General features: G+C 34.2%; 10 protein-coding genes across 10 annotated transcripts; 3 read left to right on the forward strand and 7 right to left on the reverse strand.

The window, feature by feature from the left end:
- Window positions 1-156: 156 nt before the first annotated feature.
- On the forward strand, window positions 157-840 carry NMD4 (Nmd4p; the record flags this gene model as incomplete). Its single annotated transcript, XM_003684156.1, has 1 exon — window positions 157-840. One exon carries the CDS (start codon window positions 157-159, stop codon window positions 838-840), a length of 684 nt encoding a protein of 227 aa, XP_003684204.1.
- Window positions 841-1,954: 1,114 nt separating this feature from the next.
- On the reverse strand, window positions 1,955-3,670 carry SPR3 (septin SPR3; the record flags this gene model as incomplete). The annotated part of the gene is made up of 1 exon (XM_003684157.1): window positions 1,955-3,670. The coding sequence occupies one exon, from the start codon at window positions 3,668-3,670 to the stop codon at window positions 1,955-1,957; it is 1,716 nt and encodes a 571-aa protein (XP_003684205.1).
- A 327-nt stretch (window positions 3,671-3,997) lies between these two features.
- On the reverse strand, window positions 3,998-5,203 carry PEF1 (Pef1p; the record flags this gene model as incomplete). Its single annotated transcript, XM_003684158.1, has 2 exons — window positions 3,998-5,017; window positions 5,159-5,203. The coding sequence occupies 2 exons, from the start codon at window positions 5,201-5,203 to the stop codon at window positions 3,998-4,000; spliced, it is 1,065 nt and encodes a 354-aa protein (XP_003684206.1).
- A 479-nt stretch (window positions 5,204-5,682) lies between these two features.
- Window positions 5,683-7,779, reverse strand: STE11 (mitogen-activated protein kinase kinase kinase STE11; the record flags this gene model as incomplete). Its single annotated transcript, XM_003684159.1, has 1 exon — window positions 5,683-7,779. One exon carries the CDS (start codon window positions 7,777-7,779, stop codon window positions 5,683-5,685), a length of 2,097 nt encoding a protein of 698 aa, XP_003684207.1.
- A 617-nt stretch (window positions 7,780-8,396) lies between these two features.
- On the reverse strand, window positions 8,397-9,902 carry VPS38 (Vps38p; the record flags this gene model as incomplete). The annotated part of the gene is made up of 1 exon (XM_003684160.1): window positions 8,397-9,902. The coding sequence occupies one exon, from the start codon at window positions 9,900-9,902 to the stop codon at window positions 8,397-8,399; it is 1,506 nt and encodes a 501-aa protein (XP_003684208.1).
- Window positions 9,903-10,543: 641 nt separating this feature from the next.
- Window positions 10,544-11,386, forward strand: LST7 (Lst7p; the record flags this gene model as incomplete). The annotated part of the gene is made up of 1 exon (XM_003684161.1): window positions 10,544-11,386. The coding sequence occupies one exon, from the start codon at window positions 10,544-10,546 to the stop codon at window positions 11,384-11,386; it is 843 nt and encodes a 280-aa protein (XP_003684209.1).
- A 225-nt stretch (window positions 11,387-11,611) lies between these two features.
- On the reverse strand, window positions 11,612-13,060 carry ADE13 (adenylosuccinase ADE13; the record flags this gene model as incomplete). Its single annotated transcript, XM_003684162.1, has 1 exon — window positions 11,612-13,060. One exon carries the CDS (start codon window positions 13,058-13,060, stop codon window positions 11,612-11,614), a length of 1,449 nt encoding a protein of 482 aa, XP_003684210.1.
- Window positions 13,061-13,704: 644 nt separating this feature from the next.
- TPHA0B01050 (uncharacterized protein) lies at window positions 13,705-16,491 on the reverse strand (the record flags this gene model as incomplete). The annotated part of the gene is made up of 1 exon (XM_003684163.1): window positions 13,705-16,491. One exon carries the CDS (start codon window positions 16,489-16,491, stop codon window positions 13,705-13,707), a length of 2,787 nt encoding a protein of 928 aa, XP_003684211.1.
- Window positions 16,492-17,206: 715 nt separating this feature from the next.
- On the reverse strand, window positions 17,207-18,967 carry MUP1 (Mup1p; the record flags this gene model as incomplete). Its single annotated transcript, XM_003684164.1, has 1 exon — window positions 17,207-18,967. One exon carries the CDS (start codon window positions 18,965-18,967, stop codon window positions 17,207-17,209), a length of 1,761 nt encoding a protein of 586 aa, XP_003684212.1.
- A 1,064-nt stretch (window positions 18,968-20,031) lies between these two features.
- On the forward strand, window positions 20,032-20,868 carry ASF1 (nucleosome assembly factor ASF1; the record flags this gene model as incomplete). Its single annotated transcript, XM_003684165.1, has 1 exon — window positions 20,032-20,868. The coding sequence occupies one exon, from the start codon at window positions 20,032-20,034 to the stop codon at window positions 20,866-20,868; it is 837 nt and encodes a 278-aa protein (XP_003684213.1).
- Window positions 20,869-20,922: the final 54 nt, after the last annotated feature.

Below are 20,922 nucleotides of genomic sequence, written 5' to 3' on the forward strand. Positions count from 1 at the left end.
TAGCCGTATATTCGATTACCTAAATATATATAAGAAGTGATGCTGTATTTAATAACTAAAATAAATTTACATCGTTTAAAATATTACACAAGAGCGGGTTAAAACGGCGGATTTATTTTGCACTTAGACGGTGAAAATACTCCATATCAGTTGCTGATGAATGCATATCACCTTATCTTAGAAGCTTCAGCTTTCGAAAAGGGATTAGGAAATATTAAGAAATGGTGTGCTAATACTTCCAATGAAGTTAAATTGAGTCTATATATCCCAACTTTCACCTTGAAAGAGTTAGATTTCCAACGTTATAAAAACAAAAGTTTTATAGCTCGTGAGTCACTTAAATTTATTGAACAAGTTGAAGAAAGAAATGAAAGGATCAAGAAGAACCAGAAGAGCAATCTAGATATTATTATTGAATTCCCCGATATGTTGGATTTAGTATTGTGGTCAGAAGTGTTAGAACTTGCAGGTTCAAAGCATGAGGATGCTTTTAACAAATTGCCTAAGAGATTGAAGAATTTATTAAAGAGTTGCATATATTTATGTCATCTCAGTAGTGAATTTGATGACGATCGTAAGTGGTTGTTAGTATCAGAGAATCATGAAATTCAAGAATTAGCGTGTATATGTAAAATTCCTGTTATTTCGGTTATTGATGCTGATGCTGAATTATCAAAAAATATGAATAGAAGAGAATTTCAATTAACTCAAAATTTTAATAAGAAGATTACTGAATCTGGAAGAACAGAAAAGAATAATGAAGGTCAGAATGTGGTGAAGACTAAATTTGATAAAACAGTTTATGCATCTAGAGGTTCTGGTATTTTATGGGCTCCTTAACGTATCATCTGCATATTTTCCGATTGTATGTTAAAAACCAAAGACCAGAAGGATTCATCGGTTGAATTTCGTATTATAACAAGATTTTTTTCGTATCAATAAAGTCGCTGTTATTTCTGATAAAATTAATTATCATGCCTAACTTGTTTATCCTTTTATGATGAACAATAATTCTCCTTATTAGGGTTTAACTAATTTCTCGACTCATAAGAAATGTGTAATTTCTTTTATTAACATAGGCCAACATTTGCTAATGGAACCTTAAGGAAGTTGTCCGAGACACATTATGTTAGCAAGAAATGTAAGTTTGCCACATATTTAACGTTCGTGTAACTCAAGTACATGTTTATATATAGATATGCAAAATGGTTAAAAAGAATTACTATAGAAAAATATTCAATTTACTTGTTAATTAATTGTCAGAAAAATGTCAATGGTTGTATTCATCGAATAGTTGTACTGAAACTTCCATTCTAACATTAGAGATGCCAGAAAATAAAATATTAGGTAATTGCAATAATGAAATCATCATGTAAAAAAATTAACAATAAAAAGAATGTAGTAGTTGTGAACTGCTACTATAACGTTCTTCATATAATTCAGTGGACTAAATATAAATTACAAATCCTTTTGCAAACATTTCACATTTAATCTACTGAATATTGAAGAATATAATTCTTTCCCATACTAGTTGCATCGAAAGAGAAACTAGAAGCCTGACTCCTATCAAACTACATAGAGACGTTGGACAGTCTTCAAACTGCACCTTTCTATAACTCTTAAGAAACGTTCTAAACTAACTATCAGTTAATATTGAGGTCAGAAGTTATTGTGAGAGTTTGTTCTTAATTGTGGCTCTTATATATATAAAATAATTTTCAATTTTAAATTTTTATTTTGAAAAAAAATTTTGTCGCAGAAAACAAGGTGTCGGGTAATTTGTATAGTAGTTATTAGGGTTGAGACTAAGTGTCACAAATGTTTGCGATGTCATTAATTGAAGAGTGTGTATATTGGTCTAAATATCATAAGCCATTATAAATGTGAGTTTTTTTGTAGCTATACGTTGGTACAACGTTAAAAATAAATGTTTATGTATATATATGTGAACATTTTACGATTGTACTAATTTTGTGGTGTACAATTCATTATCTACTTCTCCTGATATGCCTTTCGTTTCTAAATTTTTACAGTCTATTTGTAATCGTTCTATTTTAGAATGCATACTATTTATTTCATTATTAAATTGTTCTTGTTTTTGTAATATTGCTTTTCTCCAGTCTTGGAATTTGGTCTCTTCTAATGCTACAACATCATTAAATTTCTTTTTGGTTTCCCATTGTTTGTGAACATATTCCTGGCTCCATTCTAAAACAATAGAATCTATAAAGTTTTTATCAAATATTTGGTAGCAAATATAATTCTTTAATCCGTTTTTATCGAAATCTTCGTAATCAAATGTACTCAATATATCTCTTAGTTCTTGGGATATTTCGACACCGCCAACTAATTCGGAAGATTGAGTCTGCACTATTTCTTTACATTTTAATAACCTTGTCTTTAACAGAGTAGCTCTGCAAGTTTCGTAGTAATCTTCAGTATTGAAAATTAAATCTGGTAGGTATTTGTTGAACAATAAGTCTCTCAACAAAGCAAAATCTGAATGCCCTGGATTCTCTACTTCAACTTTACCCCATCCATAGTTCCTACCATAAACTATTTCGCCTCTCTCATTTTTTATTCTTTTATCTGATGATATAATGCTGTATGGAGCATTTTTAATTAAGTCATCATAGTAAGAGTCGTTTGAATCTAAAAACTGACATACTTCTATATTTTGTATCTCCAAAATTTGTCTAATATCTAGTTTGAAATCTACTAACTCTTTTTTGGTAAGGGTGTCAGCCTTTGCTATCACAGGAATTAAATTAACTCTCTTCGATAATTCTTTCATTGTTACAACATCTAAAGTTGTTAATCCTTTATTTATGGGCTCAATAAAGTATATACAACAATGAACTCTTCCATCATTCATCATTGTTCTATCTGGTTGTTCCTCTTGAAAAATGTTGGTTCGTATTTTCTCATCAATATGATTAGTCAGAGGAGTCCAACTAAATGCACTATTCATCTTACTTCCAAATCCAGGTGTGTCAATAACCGTTAAGTTTACTTTACAATTGTTTCCCACAAGATTGGCTTTATGAATAGTAATAAGTTTTGTAGGCGGCATAGTTATGTCCACTTCCATAGTATGTGTTCTATAATCACTTACAGATAATAAATTTTCACCAAACAAAGTGTTAATAAATGTCGACTTGCCTAGTCCATACTGTCCAGCCACCATGACTGTAAAGTTGATACCCTTATCCTTAATTATCCTTTCCTTTTGCTTGATTATTAAATCTATTCCGACATGATAATCTTCTTTGAAGTTTGTGCTCTCTGACATGGTCTTGGAAACTGAAGAATTAGATACCTTTTCTTTTTCAAATATTGATAACTGTTGATAACTCTCAAGAATATTATTAATCTCAGCAGATCCCCCAGAATTATGACAGTATTTGTTGTAGTCGTTATCGTCATTCTTGTTATTGTCATCGCCAATATTATCTTCATTTTCACTTGCTTCAAAGTTATTAATATTTTTAAATGCCTCTTGGTTGGACTCTAATAAGACAGAATCGTTGACGTCAGTGACACCATTAGACACCACTTGAATTGGTGTAGAGTGTGTTGCATATTGGCCTTGACTAATTAAGGTTTCTTTCTCCATATTCTTATCTTCTTTGGTTTTTATAACTTCACAATTAATTTTAGAATAGAACATGATAGTTGAAATAAACTACATGTAGTAATAAAGCATTAAATAGTGCAATGATTCAAAAACATTTCTTTAATATTTAATATTTATATTTTAATTGTATTTTGTTTGTGTCATTTGCGATGACAAAAATTGTTGTTCCAGAAAAACATTTGGAAGAGAGATTCATTAAAGTTTCAGTTTTCAATGGTGGATATATATAATGTATGGAAATACCAATATTATTGAGTAACTAGACATTGAAATACTTATTATAAATCTGGTGCTTTACATATGCTAAGATGATAATCAATCAAAAGAAAACACACAGATAGAAGTGCAAGTTGATGTGGTTTAATGTGGCAAAAATCTACCCAAATACAATACCATGTCTATAAAATCCTTATATTGTATTGAGGCAATGCCTTCTTTATTCACATCATGTTTTCTAAAAAGTTTGGATAAACGTACTAACCAAATAAGTGATTCAACAAACTTATCAAATTTCAATTCTTTACTATTTACAGCCTGATTTATGAACTCTGCGTATTGTTCAAATAATTTTTCAGTTACTTCAAAGGGTATCAAATAACCCAATTCTTGTAAAGCATTATGATATTCATTAACATTAAGAGTGCATGAACGGTTTATATCGTTATCAACATAAATAACCCTCCAATTTTTAACTTTCTTATAAAGTGCGACGAATTCTTGTTGATTAATTGTACCAAATCTTGTAGCACCGAAGAGATTAACTAATGCGTCAATGGCTGATATGCAAAAATATGAACCATCATCATTTTGTAGGAAATTCTGTAGTTCCTCGGCTGTAAGTCTTCCTCTACCTTTACTATCATGATTAGAGAAAAGAGTCAATGCTATTTTATTATCCCTATCTTCTTTTGCACTAGGGGAATTGGTGATTGGTGTCTGGTTTACTGCTCCTAAAGAACTCAAACTAGAATGTCTCTGTTGATCTACCTGCGGTAAAGAAGGGTTGGGGACATTGTTAATTAGAGGTGGCCTTTGCTGTATAATTGCCTTATTTCTATCAAACACAGGAACTGAATTATGAACAGCATTATGCTGGTATTTATATGAAATATTATTTGGAGGAGTATTCTGGAATTGGCTTTGTATGTTATTAACCGGAGGGGTTCTGTTGGCATATGATTGGTTATAGGAATTGTGACTCCAGTTTCTCGCATCTCGCCCGTTACCTGGAGGAATGCCCACACTTGGTGGAGCTGAATAGATACGTGTATCAACCCCAACTTTATTATTATTTACTTCATACATTCGTTGCCTTCTCAACTTCTCTTCTTCCAGTTGTCGTTTACCTTCTCTCATAGCTTCTTCAGGCGTAGCATATAACTAAAAAAAAAATCAGGACAGCTTATCTTCTCTTTAAATCAGTTCAAAGGTAAATATGTCATAAAAATACTTGTTAGTAACATTAAAACTTAAAATTAAAATCAGGATTGATCCAACCCTTATCGCATCATATATACATACTTTCAGATCATCACCAGCAGCATAATTCAATTTTTTAGCACACATAATGAAACTGAACGATAATATATCCGAACAGCTCTTTACCAAAACTCAGTCTTAACTTACAAGTCAACTAATGATATGCACGATATATTATATCCTATCTTCAACAAGTACGAATTATTTATAAAAATCTTCAGTGATTGCACTTTGAAATAAATGTTTTATAAACACATATTATCTGTTTAGTTTCGATATTTTATCTTAGAAAATCGCGATGCGATTAAGCCTCTCCGACAGGTTCGGTTTACTCAGGGTCTTTCCATCAGTAACCGATCGTCAGTACCTGAAGACAAGATTGTATGTTCCATCAACCATTGATAGATTGGAGGAAATGGTTATATACGGTACATCTGTTTAATTTTAATATGTTTTTAGTTTTATTTTATTTTATTTTTGGATATTTCTATATATGAATGTTATATCTTTTAATTGCAAATTGTGGAAGAACCTTCTATTCCGTTTCTTTACGCATATGGAGAATTTTATTTGATTCTCGCATCAAGCCATGGGTGCAATAATAACTCAACGGCACTTGGTCTCTTCTCATAATTGATTTCAAATGTTTTCTTCAAAAAATCGACACTGTTTGGAGAGGCCCAGGATGGAAGTTCTGGTGCTGTATTAGTTCCAATTTTGAAAATAGTTTGCATCTGTGATAATTCTGGGAATGGGTGTCTACCTGTGTACATTTCGATAATAACACAACCGGTAGACCAAATATCAATCTTTTCCGTGGCGGCAGTTTGTCTTACCACTTCAGGGGCCATCCAATATACCGAACCTTGTAACGAAACTCTTTTATTAATCTTCTCATTTTCTTGTGGACGAACCTTTTCATTCTTCTCAGGAGATTCTTCATTATTTTCAGCATTGATTTTATTTAATGGAGATAATTTCTTCGAAATACCAAAATCAGTAATTTTGACACAGCCTTTTATATCAATTAAAATATTGGCACCCTTGATATCTCTGTGAATAATATTTTTCCTATGCAAATAGGCAACACCTATCAAAATTTGTCTGGTAAAATTTATAATTAATGACTCTTCAAATGGACCGTAATTTTTCAGCATCGAAGACACTGAACCACCTGGGACATATTCTAAGAAGATATTGAAATTTTGACCTTCCTGGGATGAACCATAATAGGTAACAATGTTTTCATGATGTAACTCTTTTAACAAGTTCATTTCGTGTTGTAGAGCATCAACCATTTTTTTGTAAACTGAAGACTTCTTTTTCTTATCATTTATATTCATTTCAGTACCCAAGATATCAGCTGGTATCTCGACTTGTTTTACTGCCATCAGTTCGCCAGTAGTTGCATTCATACCTAGGTACACGCTACCGAAACTACCACTACCAATACACGCACCTTTCAACCATGCTTTAGGAGTTGAAACAGTAGTTGGTAAGGAGAAGATATCATTTTCACTGTCATATATGTCATCAGGTATTTCTGGAACAAGTTTGATATGATTTGGATCTGCTGTTGCTTGTGTATGCCCTGGGTTTCCTGGTGTAGTGCTTATTTTGTTGTTCACCGTTGAATGAGGATCATTTTGGGGCAAACTTCCAAGTAATGCATTGTCAACAGCTGTATTATGTTTCAAGATAATATCACCAACTTTGTTCGACTCAGAATCTATTGTTCTCCTACGTCCATTTGTTAATCTCACAGATTGACGGAAAGAATCCTTTAAAGTCTTTTGTAAATGTTTCATATCTGCTTTTGGGAAGTAACCTGTCAAATTTGTGGATATCAATTCACTAGGTGGTCTTTGGTTAAAAATCCTACGTAATTGACCTTTTGTATTATCCATCTTCAACGGTTGACCGACACCGATGTTCTCATTTTGCGCATATCCAGAGAAGATTAAATTGTTTGATCCTAGTAAATTTTCAGGTTGTAACACATGCTTTTTATTTGTGAAGTTCAAAGTCCTCAAATATAACTTCTTAGAAGTTGCTAAAGCTTTGTCACTAGGTGTTTGATCCTTTGAAATAAATATCAATCGATTTTTTTCAATTCTATCAGATGAATGACAGATGGTAACCAATTCCACATCGTAAAGTAAATGCAAAATGTTCTTCTCATAATTAACAACAAAAACATCATAATCCTCTGCAGATTTTGTTTCTTCGCCACTTTGATCCAATGCTATCAACTCTGAAGGTAATCTTTTTATTAATCTTTTTTTAATCAATTCTGCATTGAAACACCCATTTACATTAACTTTCTTTGCAGACCCATCATTAAGTATAAATATGGATGAGTGTTTGTCCATTGCAATTAAATCGTCGGTGACATTCATATTAGTTGTTGATAAAGAGTTAATTTTTTCAATAATGCCATTTAATTGATCTGTCAGTTTCTCACATCGCCTTTCTCTTAAAAGTTTGGCTTTATTTAAAATACGTATACGATCACCCAGTTTAGAGACACCTAATTCTTCTAAAATTTCTCTATCAAGGTGTTCAATATCATCACGATTCAGGATTTCACATTCTTTAAAGGCTTCAACATACTTCCCACAATTTAGATCATGCAAAAACTGTTCCATAAACAGAGTCCCCATCTTTACCCTTTTATACTTATTACTGTAGTTGTCTCAATATTATAGTATTTAAAATTTAATATAAATGACCTAGCTAAATCTCACTAAATGAAAACCCATATACTATAGCTGTTTATTTCTAAGAATAATATACTTTTTAATAAAAATCAAAATGGGCTAACAACGAGAATTGAGTGTTACTTTCGACTTCAAAAGGCTCCTACTTCGCAGATATATGTACTAGACTTGCACCTGATCTTGATGAACAATCATATCCATAAACAAAATGCAAATGAAATCAATTGAACACTTTATTAAACATGATTCTTTTCATGAATACATTGCAACCAATATTTCAGACTTTAAAATTTATTCTTCTTAGGTTATGGGATCGCTTTAGGCAATTAAAGGCTTGACCTAAAAACTGATGGTCATAGTATAAAAAGGATATTAATTATGTTCTATTTATTAAAAGAATGGATTATATAAAGTACAGATATTGACATATAATTGAATCAACTTGTTAGTATGGGTGTATTATTCAATGATCCCGCAGCAGAAGATTTAAAAAGTGTCGATAGAAGGAATATCTGTGGGATACTTCTTAATTTCCGTCTCTTGAATGATTTGATTTCAACTTAGTATCTTTGTAAATGAAGTTGAAGTTGTTTGATGTTGATATTGAATAGGTCAATTGCCTTTATGAGTGATGCGATGCTTGTTTTTGTCAATTTTTTTTTCTCTGGTATGAAAAATGGAAGTGTTTTGTTAATGAAACATGTACTACCACAATATTCCATATCATTTGGTAATGGTATATGATATATTACCTTAGAAATCATTAAGGTAAATAACATATATTGACCTAATAGTGTATTAACAGTGTTAATTTCGTTTTCATCAGCTTTGTTACTATTAATCCCCTCGATTAAAGTCATTATATCATTTACTTGAACCTTTTTAAACTGTAATTGATTAATGATACCGTGAGTCTTTTCTTTTCCATCATCTAACTCGATCCTCGACTTCCATGAAGTTAGATTGAACTCGTCAGATGGTGCAACATGATTGTTCTGATCGGGACCATTCGATGGTTTATTAAGTATAATGTAACCACCATTCTCAACATCAAATAAATGATATTCTTTAAAAATATCGACTAATTGTCCACATTTTTTTGCACGAATCAAATCTAATTTATTGTTAATTTTTATTAACTGATAACTTTTATTCCCATAACTATTATCATTTTCCTCAACTTCATTAAAGTACTGGCCAGAGTCTGCATGAAACTTTAACTCATAGTTTTTATCCTCCTCATTATGCTCAGTTTTAATTAATGATTCAAAAGATAAGCCAATGGCTTCTAAATGTCTCTGTTTTCTATCAATGCTTACAGTTAATTGATTTATATATTTCTGTATCAAATTATTATTTCCAATAAGAGCTGATTTTTTATTATATGTTCTGTCATGCAATTTTTCAGAAATTAGGTTTATTTCATCATATATGTGTGAAATAAAGTCATTACTTTTATTTACCTTCAATAGTGAGTTAAAATTAGCAGATAGCCTACTTTTATTTGTTGTCCTTGATTTATTGTGTTCCATATCATTGAAAATAGAAGTTGGCTCCATTTTCAGTCCCTGATGAGGAAAAATATATGTACCATTGGTGAATTGAAATAAGAAAAGATTTGGTGATTCGATCACATTTTTTTCGTTTACAAGTTCAATTAAATGATTTAAATTTACATCTAAATTCACAATTTCTATCCAAGTCTCTGCAGCATTAGCGTTGAGGTTATCTGTTGGTTCATTAAATGAACTATCACTTTCATCCAAGAGTGTATTGGGAAATTTGAGCATTAATTTTAATGTTAATTCGTAATCTGGATATTCATTAATTGGAATTTCGTTAAAATAGAGCCTATTCAACCATGTATGTTGAACCTCACTTACATAAATGATCTCGTCCTTTAAATTTTCAATTGTTAGGAAATATTCATATTTTTGTTGCAGTAAACTCATTCTATATTGATTATTAATAGAATGTTGCATTATATCAATGTTCTGGATCTTAATTGATCTTAGATGACGCAATCGTCTTGTTACTAAACCATTATCTTTAATCATCATTGTCATTAGTTATAATATGTATGCTTATTAAAAGTTTAATGAAAGGTGTTATGGAAAATTGAATTCATAGAATCATTATTTATATAAAGTTGATGTGTCTTAATTCGAATAAATGAACCTCGGTAATGTTCTGTTTTATCCTGTACAGTTCCAATTGCAATTCTTATTTGACCTTCCACAAATATGTAACAGGTTAATTAAACTCTAAGCAGCTATCTTTAAGAATAGACCAATGAAATATGATTAAGAGATTTAATTAGTTATAATATATCGTTGTAATATATATATATATATAATATCCCACCTTCAAAACTTTTGTATTTTATTTACAATTCATTTCATTTCTATTCAATATCATTTTTGTCTTAAACATCCATAAGGTGGATGGAACCCTTGGTGTTGAAAAATTGAAAGGATATTGAATATAAAACTAATACTTTCAATGATGGTTTTATAAAAAGGGAAGAGTTTAGTAACATATACAACTGATCTTGTGGTTGAGAATATTATATTCCATTGGAACAGAAGAAATAAGTGTGTTTAACATTAGCTTGCTCAGGAAGAAGTCACGGAACATCTACATTACGCAATTTTTAGGTAGTTTAAATACTGAAACTTTCACCTGCATATTACGACAAAAGGTTGTTATGAATAAGAATAAAGGACTGAATAATGAATATTTTTTACAGAATGAACAGCTCCCGAATGAAGATACGGAACCCAAGAATGTTACCGGGATTGAATTGTTACCTATAAACAAGTTTTTATTCTCTATTTTACTGGGGCATTTTTGTGATAAGCATGGGCCAACTATTGTAATGGTCACTCAGGTAGGAAGTATAAGTACGGGTGGAGATGAACTGCTAGTTCCAGATTTTCCTACAGATTCTTATTGCGAGTCATGTTCAATGCACATATCAAATAATTTGGTCAAAGACAGCTCGACAAAGACTGATACAAAATCCATGAGATCAGTTATTGCTGATAGTGTTTACGTATCAACACAATACTCTTTGATTAGATATCAATTGATGACACAGGTTATTCGTAAGGCATTTTCGGAAGAAACGATATCTTATGATTCTTCACCATTAATTTTCTTCGATGACATTAGGGGTTTGAATTTTGTGATGGGTTTTAAACTATATGATGATCAGGCAAGAGGTAATGAAAGGAGGTATTCTCTCATATTTAATATAAATACAAAGAACAGTAAAGCTGCCATGAATATATTGGCAAATAATTGGGATTTTATCGAAGGTGGTTTCCTCAAAATTATACATTATATTCAACACAAGCATGAAGAAGACATCAAAAGACAATTAGAGAAAGAAAATGAAGACGGTGGATTTACACCTATGGTTGGAACATTTCTAAGAGCCAACAAAGTAAAAACTTCTAAAAATCTTTCTGAACTCACTAAGGATGAATTAATATTCATCAAATTGCATAAATGGAATTCATATATACTTAAGTCTCTTTTGGTGTGATAGTAAGACACTTATAATAACGGCATATTATTGAATAGATCTGGAATATTATATTCTACATGTATATATTGAATGATTATAAATATAAAAAAATTATTTACATAATTTTAGAACCATTGGTTTGGATATATAATATAAGATGTTTAAGAATTGGTATGAATTAGAGTAGACAAAATTGTACGTGCTAGAACATCTTAGAAGGATAAATTTGAATTGACACTACTCTTAAACGTTTAATTTAACTTCTTCGTTATTAATCATAACTTGGAATGGTTCTAATGCGTTCTTAACATCTCTACTAACAAATTTCTCGACTTGTTGCGGAGCTCTACCTACAAATGTTGATGGTTTCAATAGTGTGTCTAAATCCTTCCATATAGGTTCGAAGAAAGCATCGTTTTGAATACGTTCTATTAAATCATTTTCGCCACCTTGTTTTTTAACAACATCAGAAGCTTGTTGAGATAGAACTCTGATATTTTCATGCACATCTTGTCTTGAAGCACCTTTTTCGACCATAGCCATGATAATATTTTCAGTAGCCATAAATGGTAATTCACTTTTGATTCTTCTTTCAATGACTTTTGGGTAAACAACTAATCCGGAGGAGATGTTCAATAGTGTACTTAATAAAATATCAGTTGTTAAAAATGCACCAGGTAATGAGATTCTTCTGATTGCAGAGTCATCTAAAGTTCTTTCAAACCATTGTACAGATGCAGTTTGGACAGCATCAGAGTATAAAGAACCAAGATGTCTAGCTAATGAACACACACGTTCACAACGCATTGGATTTCTCTTATATGCCATGGCAGAAGAACCGATCTGTGATTTTTCAAATGGCTCTTCAACCTCCTTTAAATTTGCTAATAGACGAATGTCAGTGGCCATCTTATGAGCTGTAGCAGCGAATGACGCTAATGGGGCTAAAACATCAATATCGATTTTTCTAGAATATGTTTGGCCAGTAACTGGATAAACGGTATCAAAACCAAGTAATTCAGTGACTCTTTCATCTAGCTCTTCGACTTTATCGTGGTTTCCGTGGAATAGAGCTAAAAATGATGCTTGTGTACCAGTTGTACCCTTAACACCACGCAACCCAAGATCATTTCTTGCTCTAACGAAATTTCTTAAGTCCCATAACAATTCTTGAATCCATAAGGTGGATCTTTTACCCAAGGTAGTTAATTGAGCTGGTTGGAAATGTGTCCAACCTAAAACTGGTAGATCTTTATATTCCATGGCGAATTTCGATAATCTATCAATAACATTAACCAATTTGGGAATGATCACATCGTATGCATCCCTTAAGAAGATTAAGTCTGCATTATCTGTAACATAACATGAAGTGGCACCCAAGTGAATAATACCTGCTGCCGCTGGACAAGTCTCCCCAAAAGTATGGACATGAGCCATAACATCATGTCTCACAATAGCCTCTTGAGCAGAAGCCCTAGCTAATTCTTTATCTGTAATTATCAAATTGGCTTTCATTTGCTCTATAGCTTCATCAGTAATAACGTCCAAACCTAATTCTTTTTCAGCAATTGCTAGATTTAACCATAATTTTCTCCAAGTAGAAAATCTATTTCTCAAAGAGAAAATGGATGACATTTCTTCAGAAGCATATCTAGAAGATAAAGGGGTTGTGTACTTATCGTATTCTGTCATATTAGAATATTAAACTTGAAGTGTATATTAGCTTCAATTACAACGTATGGGTACTGAAATGATCAATATATAAATATAAGTGATCAGATAAAAAAACCTTGTTATTATTTTTATAACTTTGTCTTCTTTCAAAATTAAAATATCAATTATACTTCATCTATATAACACTGAATTCAAACATCAAATTTAATTCCAATTTAGAATAAATAAATAAGTATTAATATTAATTATTAAATATGAATGGTTCATTAAATATTCATGATATATTACGATTACACTTTACTATATTTTCATTAACTATGAAGGAGCCGAAATTTGACTCTTTTCACTATAAAAGTAATAAAGACCATCCATCAGTCCTAAAGTAATTTAAAAGATGGAGTTATCAGATTACAACTGTTTATACATTTATTTAAGGAATATGCTATCTTGTATAGAATAGGTGACTTCTCATAGTATTTTATGTGTAAAATCTCTTAAAGTTATTAAAGTATTAAAATTACAAATATTAAATCAGTGATGATTACCATAGAAACATAACTGCATCATAAAAACATCTTATATACTAACTAAATATGAATTGAGGATTGGTTTTACTTATAAAATCGATCAGTATACTTTTTGAAGCCAAATATATAATAATATTAATCTTGAGCTGATGATAGATTTTTATTTAGTTTAAATGCCATGAAGTTTGCAGAAGGTTTTAGACCTAGAGCAAAGGAACCTGGAAGGTAATATGCTTTAGAATAAATGTCATTGATCAGTGGAATATCTTCTTCGCTCTCCTCGCTTTCCGGTTCAGTCTTTGGCAGACTGACTTCGTTTGAAACATTTGATGTATCAGTATTTTGGATATTATTATCTTCATTACTTTCAGGCTCTTCTTCAAGTTTCTCTTCGATCTCTTCGTAATTTAATTTTTGTTTCTTTCTCCTCTGTTGTGTCTTAAAATCACTTTCGAAACATTCATTTAAATTGGAATTAATGTTACGGTACCCAGAATTTAACATTCTTTCTTCTACCGAAACACTAACACCTTTGAACCAAAGAATATCACCTTTTGGTTGTTTCTTTAAGGCTTCATCTTTACCTAGTAGTCTACATTGGTTTCCAAAATCACTTCTTTGTAAAACTTCAATTTTCTTCGATATCGTTAGTGGAAGAACATAAGCATTAGGTGTATCAACTACGATTTTTCCCAAGTTAATTTTTGAAGCTCTTGAGGTTAAATTGTTAACAATCGTAGTCAAATTATAACTTGAGGCTTCAGATTTTTTATTCAGCTGGTTCTGTTCTTGCTGTTGCTGCATTCTAAAAGCTTGACGCTGTTTTAAACCTTGAACAGTAATGTTATTATTTTTTGCATTATGGTTAGAATCAAATGGTAGAGGATATGGAAGTGGTGAATAACTTTTATTATCTAAAGATGACCCATGTCCGAATCCGGTTGGATAAAAAGATTGACCTGCACTTACGCTTATTGGGGTACCAGAACCACTGTGGCCATTTAACTCGTTTTGTTTCATAGCTGCTAAGCGAGGTGGTGGATGTACCGTCCTAGGTAAACCAGTAGCGGTAATGGCAGTTGTAGTTAAAGTACCAGTCTCATAATCGATCTTACCTTCGCCAGTTGGTTCGTTAGGCCTTATTATGTATCTTGGACAATCATCAGATGATGCATATTCACCTAAATCATCACGTTTTAACTTTGGCCCTATGAAAACACCACCGACAATAGGTGGGTTATTTGGTACACCATGAGTAGGTTCAGGTGGTGGATCATTGATAGTAGCATTAGGTGGTAACAGATGTTTAATTGGGGATTCATATTTAAAAAATTTTCTACCGTTAACTGGAATAGTAATTTCATCTTGATCACGAATTTCCTCTGGTAAACATGCTTTCCAGGTCCTAATCTTGTTGAATGCATTATCATTTTCATTGTAACGGAACTCGCATACAAATAAAGGACCTTCAAGCTTGACATCCGGATCACCACGTTGATATCTTGTAAAATGAACCACATAACCTTTACCAACCAATTCGGAAGCTAGATGATCTCTATATTGACCTGTCTTGAATACTTCATTTTTATAGAATAATCTGTCGACTCTATGGACAGTCTGTTCCGGTCTAATATACCAACATGCATTTAACCATTGTTGACCGTCACTTGTCTTCCATAGCTTGAATATTTGACCTACCGTTGGTTTTGTTACATCGTTTGGGTTATTTATCAATGCCCAGTCACCAATACGGTACTTCATACCATTAACAATTACTTCATCTATTGGATAACGTAATTCACCTTCAGGCATAAAATCAGTATCTGGTTTTGACAATTCATGACGAGCAAAAATTGTGTATTGTTTTTCTAGTAAGTTTGCTAACTGTATTAATTGTGGATTTGACCTGTAATATTGTCTATAGTTTGCAATCATTAAATTGATATCATTTTGAAAACCTTGAAAGTCTTTGTATTTTCTAGTTTTAATCTTTTTGAATATATCTTCTAAAGTCATTGGGTTTGATATTATGGAAAGATAATCAGCAGTATTATCATTATTATCGGTGGGTATTCTTTCGAATGGCGCGGTCAATGGTCTTCTGTTCCCATCAAGTTCTCTTCTTAAATACTTAACAACGTTCTTCATTCTTTGTACATATGGCAAATCGATTACGGGAGGTCTACCACGTTTGATATGTTTTTTGATTTGTTTTTGTGGTCTTGGACTTGCTGATTGCGAATATCTGGGTGTTGGAGATGATTCGGCAGTATTTATTTTATTTGAGGTATTCACAGAATTAGTATAGATTGGTTTCCTTTGTAAGTTTGGAATATTACTACTTGATTTATGACTTGTTTTAGTTTGAGAGATGTTATTAGTTGATAGTTTTGTTGCATTAATTTTTTGTTGTGTATTAGGCTCTTTTGCATCATCTTTAATTTTTTTCTCCTTTTTAATTACATCTTTTACTGTCAACCCTTTTGCCTCCAATTCATGAGGTAGTAAACCTAAATTGGGGTATGAAATCTCTGGGTAATATTCTTTCATTTTTTCAAATACTGTTCCACGTACATATTTCTCTAGTACTTGAGCATATTTAAAAATTTCTGAGCCCTCATCGTTAAAAGCTTTTGCATTCCAAATCATCTGTGCAAGATCATTAATAAAGTTCTGCGGATCTGTATAATGTGGCACTCTTTTCTTCAAAGTGTTAATAGACACGGGTTTTGTAATCAATGCATAATAATCAGGATAGTCTTTTTTAGTTGGTAATGTAATGAAAACTGGATATATTTCAATACCATTTTGTTCCTTCACAGTATACAATTGGTCATAAAAATGTCTTATCCTCTTATGCAGCAGCTGATTATCACCGTCATCTGATTGGGGAGCTCTATTTTCACCGGATCTTCTCGACATTGTTAAACAGCTAACCTAGTCGCCTTTTCTCTTGCTTAGGTAACTATTTCGTATCTTTTTTTTGAGGTCAATTGACGCCAATCTATCTGAATGCTTCTCTTGAAATATAAACGTTCCTTTCTCCCAGACAAAAAGCCAAACCAAAACACTGGATGATCGTCTATCTACAATTTCCAAAAGAAGATTTATTAATGTCTAACAACTATTGATAAGTAAGGGAAAATCTCATTAGTAAACATAAAAACATCTCTCTCTAGCTTCTTATAAATGTGATATTATTGTTTTTCAGTTTTAACAAAAAAAATATTAAAAAAACAAACTTGAAATTTATAAAATGTAATATTCATCCGGGTAACTTGACACTATACAAGAGAAAGATTAGTTACTGTTCAATGAAGATATAGGTTACAAGAGACATAATATGATTAAAAGATCTGTTGATTGTACTTGTCATAGTATTGCTTTTACATGCAGAGGCATGCCAAGCTGAACAATGCTTGTTGCTTAAAGTTGCGCGTTGTGTTCTGTGTTTTTTCTATTTATATTACTATTATTATATTTGATGATATGGGAATATGTACTTAATTATGAATACAAGAATATAATAATAAAATGCAATTATGGTGTATGTTGACAAACAGGACCGTGTTATGCACACGTTCGTCTGGCTAGATGTATATATTTCCATTGAAATGAGAAAAGTGTTCAATCATGTTTAATATTCAATACCTGAGCTCATACTTTCTTTATTACTCTTCAGGTTCTCTGGGGAAACAGTTTGAACGATTAAACTGTCATCACCAATTTTACTTGCTTGTTCAGAAGTTTCGTCATCGTCCTTTTCTGATACATCCTTGTCGTACACTTTAATGATTGATATTTTCCAGAAACCATCATCACCAAGGACATCCTTTGTAACCAATTTGTAGTGGAAGACTCTTGGTAAGATTTGGGTCCATACACAGTAGTAAATGCCACCAATCGCGAAGACTAACCAAGCGATAACACAATGAATCCAATAAGGTAAGGAGACATAAACAGATTGACCTTCTGAAGGGGGGACATATGGTGCGACGATCAAATACAAGTTGGATAGAGCAAAGAAAGTTGTAATGTAAACGCCGGCTTTGATAGGTGGGTTCCATTCGATAAGACCCTTTCTTCTTTGCCAGTAGATATGTAGTAAACCGGCACTGACACAGAAGTTGACAATGTTCATTGGGTATGAGATCAAGTTCAAAATGAAGTTGTAAGCGTCACCTGCCGGTGGGGCAATGATAGTGACCACACAAACGACGAAATGTTGGAATAAGCCGACCATTGGGGAGTTAAATGGCTTTGAAGAAGCGAAGAAAGAGGAGAAAGGCAAGACACCTTCTCTACCCAATTGTTGAATGATTCTACCTTGAGAGAATATGACGGATAAAACGTTACCCAAGGCACTTAAACCGACAATGACGGAAGCAGCTTTCTTACCACTTTCACCGAAAACAATATCAAAGAAATCTGCAGCCAAGACTAACTTGGATGATTTCAAAGTTTCCTTTGGAACGACAGCGAAATAAGCGATGTTGACGAAAATGTAGATAATTGAAACGAAAACCATTGAAGTTGGACCTGCGATCTTCAAAGTTCTGACAGGGTTTTTGACTTCACCCAAAGCGTAGTTGACGTTTGAATAGCCCACAAAGGACCAAATGACGTTATATAGAGCATTGACAACACCGTATGCGGTAGCATTCTCTGTACCGGCGAATGCATTGTGGAAATTGTCAGTCTTGTAGCCATTCTTCAACCCGCCACCTAAAGCAACCCAACCTGTGATGGAAATAAAGATGACGATAACAACTTTGAAAATACCTAGTGCGTTTTGAATATATAAACCTGTCTTGACTGAGATAGCATTGATCAGGAAAGCGAAAAAGATGACAGCGATAGCCAAACCTCTCTGTCTCCATTCGGTAGCTTCGGTGCCCGCTGCGTTCAAGAACATGACAGCAGTGTTGACAGAGTTACCGGAAGCCCAACCCAAGAAGAAAACGTATGAGGCGTACATTGAAGTAATTAGAAATTTTGGTTTCTTAAAGATAGCCTCCAGGTAGTTTTTTTCACCGCCATTTTTCGGGATGGCGGTACCGAATTCCATGTAAACGTATAGACCTGAAGTAGCGATGATAGCACCGACAGCCCATAAAATCAGAGCCAGACCGATGGACCCTGCTTGTGTGTAGATAGTGGATGAGACGGCGAAAACACCGGTACCCAGCATTCTGTTACATATAAGACCAATGCATGAAAAAAGACCTAGTCTTTTTTCACCTTGATCCAGTTCGGTGACGAACTGTTGACCGGCCTCGACATCTGAAGGTTGCTCGCCATCAGAGCCCTCGATTTCATGTGTTGAGTTCGATGACTTGTAGTTATCTTTATTGAAGATGTTCAACTGCGATACGAAAGAGTTCTTGGTATCCGACATTGCGATTGAACTATAGAGAGAGTGTTTTGTTTTTGGCTTGATTGCGAGAGCGAGGTAGACAAGAAAGCGATAGAACAGATTTTGCAAGAATAATTAGAAGTGTATATATATATATGTGTATATCTTTATGTAAATGGAATTAACCAAAATGAGATGATTACTCTTGGAAGTCTATTTCGAGATATATTACTCCACCACAGTGACGAGCACACAGTAGCCATACACAGTTTTGGCATCACAGTTCTTAGAGAGTAGTCCAACACGAGCATTGCTCAGTTCTGGTGGATAGTGAGTCTGACCATTGGGGCATGTGAGCATACACCGTTACTTGCATGCTGCATGTCGGCGAGAGTGCCAGTGCCCTTGTGCCAGTGCGCTTGTGACAGACAGCGTTGGTGTGTGGAAAACCTTTCTGATTAGTAACGGCGAGAGCAGGTCGAGCAGATACGCAGCGGTGGTGGCGGTGGTGGACATTCGTTGCTTTTTGGGCGGCGGCCGTTGCGTTTCCGATTTTGCGCGCATTTCTCGGCAGTTTCTTTTTCTTGGCTGCGCGCGTGCGCGTGGGTATGTGCGTGCGCGTGGGGGTATGGGCAGGGGTACCCGGACTGGCGGTCTGAGCGGCGAGAGAGCAGCGTAGCGCAGGGCAGGGATTACCGCAAAGGGAAAAGTGTGGCGCCGCAGGCCTTCCCCGACCAGATCGAGATTGATTGCGCGCCGGCAAAAGGGCCTTCGTGCGGTGGAGCCACAGCGTGGGAGAATGTGCGGTTGTGGCGTTTGAGGGGGGAAGGGGAGCGGCGAGTCGAGGCAGGGTGAGTTGGAGTGCAGGGCGGGTAAACGTGTGCTGGGTCCGGTCGGGTGACTGACACGTCGTGGATCGCGGCCGGGCACGTGACGCCAGAAAACGCGTAAATTATGCTGGGTGGCTTTCCCATGGCCATGTACAAACTGCCTTGTACAAATGCACTTATATATAAAAGCGTATGAAGTGCATGCGCCATCGCAACTGTACACTACACTGCACTACTCCACACCGCAACAGTACACAATACTAGACTGCACACACCATGTCCATCGTATCGCTGCTAGGTATCAAGGTGTTGAACAACCCTGCTAAATTCTCAGATCCGTACGAGTTCGAGATCACCTTCGAGTGTTTGGAGCCATTGAAACACGATTTGGAATGGAAACTAACATACGTCGGCTCGTCGCGCTCGTTGGAGCATGACCAGGAGCTGGACTCCATACTGGTGGGACCTGTGCCGGTCGGAGTGAATAAATTCGTCTTTGCTGCGGACTCTCCTTCTGCTGAGTTGATTCCAGCTAGTGAATTGGTCAGTGTCACTGTCATACTGTTGAGTTGTTCCTATGATGGCAGAGAGTTCGTCAGGGTGGGGTACTACGTGAATAACGAGTACGATAGCGATGAGTTGAGGGAGAACCCACCGGCAAAAGTCCAAGTCGACCATGTTGTGAGAAACATCCTGGCGGAGAAACCAAGAGTCACAAGGTTTAACATTGTTTGGGATAATGAGAACGAAGCAGATTTTTATCCTCCAGAACAACAGGAAGTAGAGGAAAATGAGGAAGAAGAGGAAGAGGAGGACGAAGATGAGGAGGACGAGGATGAGGAGGACGAGGATGAAGACGAGGATGAAGATACAAATGACCAAGGAACTGAAGATGTCGAAGAAGAAATAGATATCGAGGAAGAGGAAGTGGATAATGGCAATGCAGCCGAAGACGCTGAAGACGAACAAGCAGCAGAAGGAGATGTAACGGTAAATGGGGATGACGAACAAGACTCGAAAAGAAGGAAAATTGAGACTCCAACAACAGAGAATCCAGCTGAAACTGTCACTACCCCAAAGGATATACACTCTCCTGTAAAAACTGCTGATTAAATAATAAGTTTGTACAAAAAGATATAAAAAATGAAATCAATAAATCATCTTATA

The sequence above is a fragment of the Tetrapisispora phaffii genome, chromosome 2 (assembly GCF_000236905.1).
Source record: "Tetrapisispora phaffii CBS 4417 chromosome 2, complete genome".
Lineage (NCBI taxonomy): Eukaryota > Fungi > Ascomycota > Saccharomycetes > Saccharomycetales > Saccharomycetaceae > Tetrapisispora > Tetrapisispora phaffii.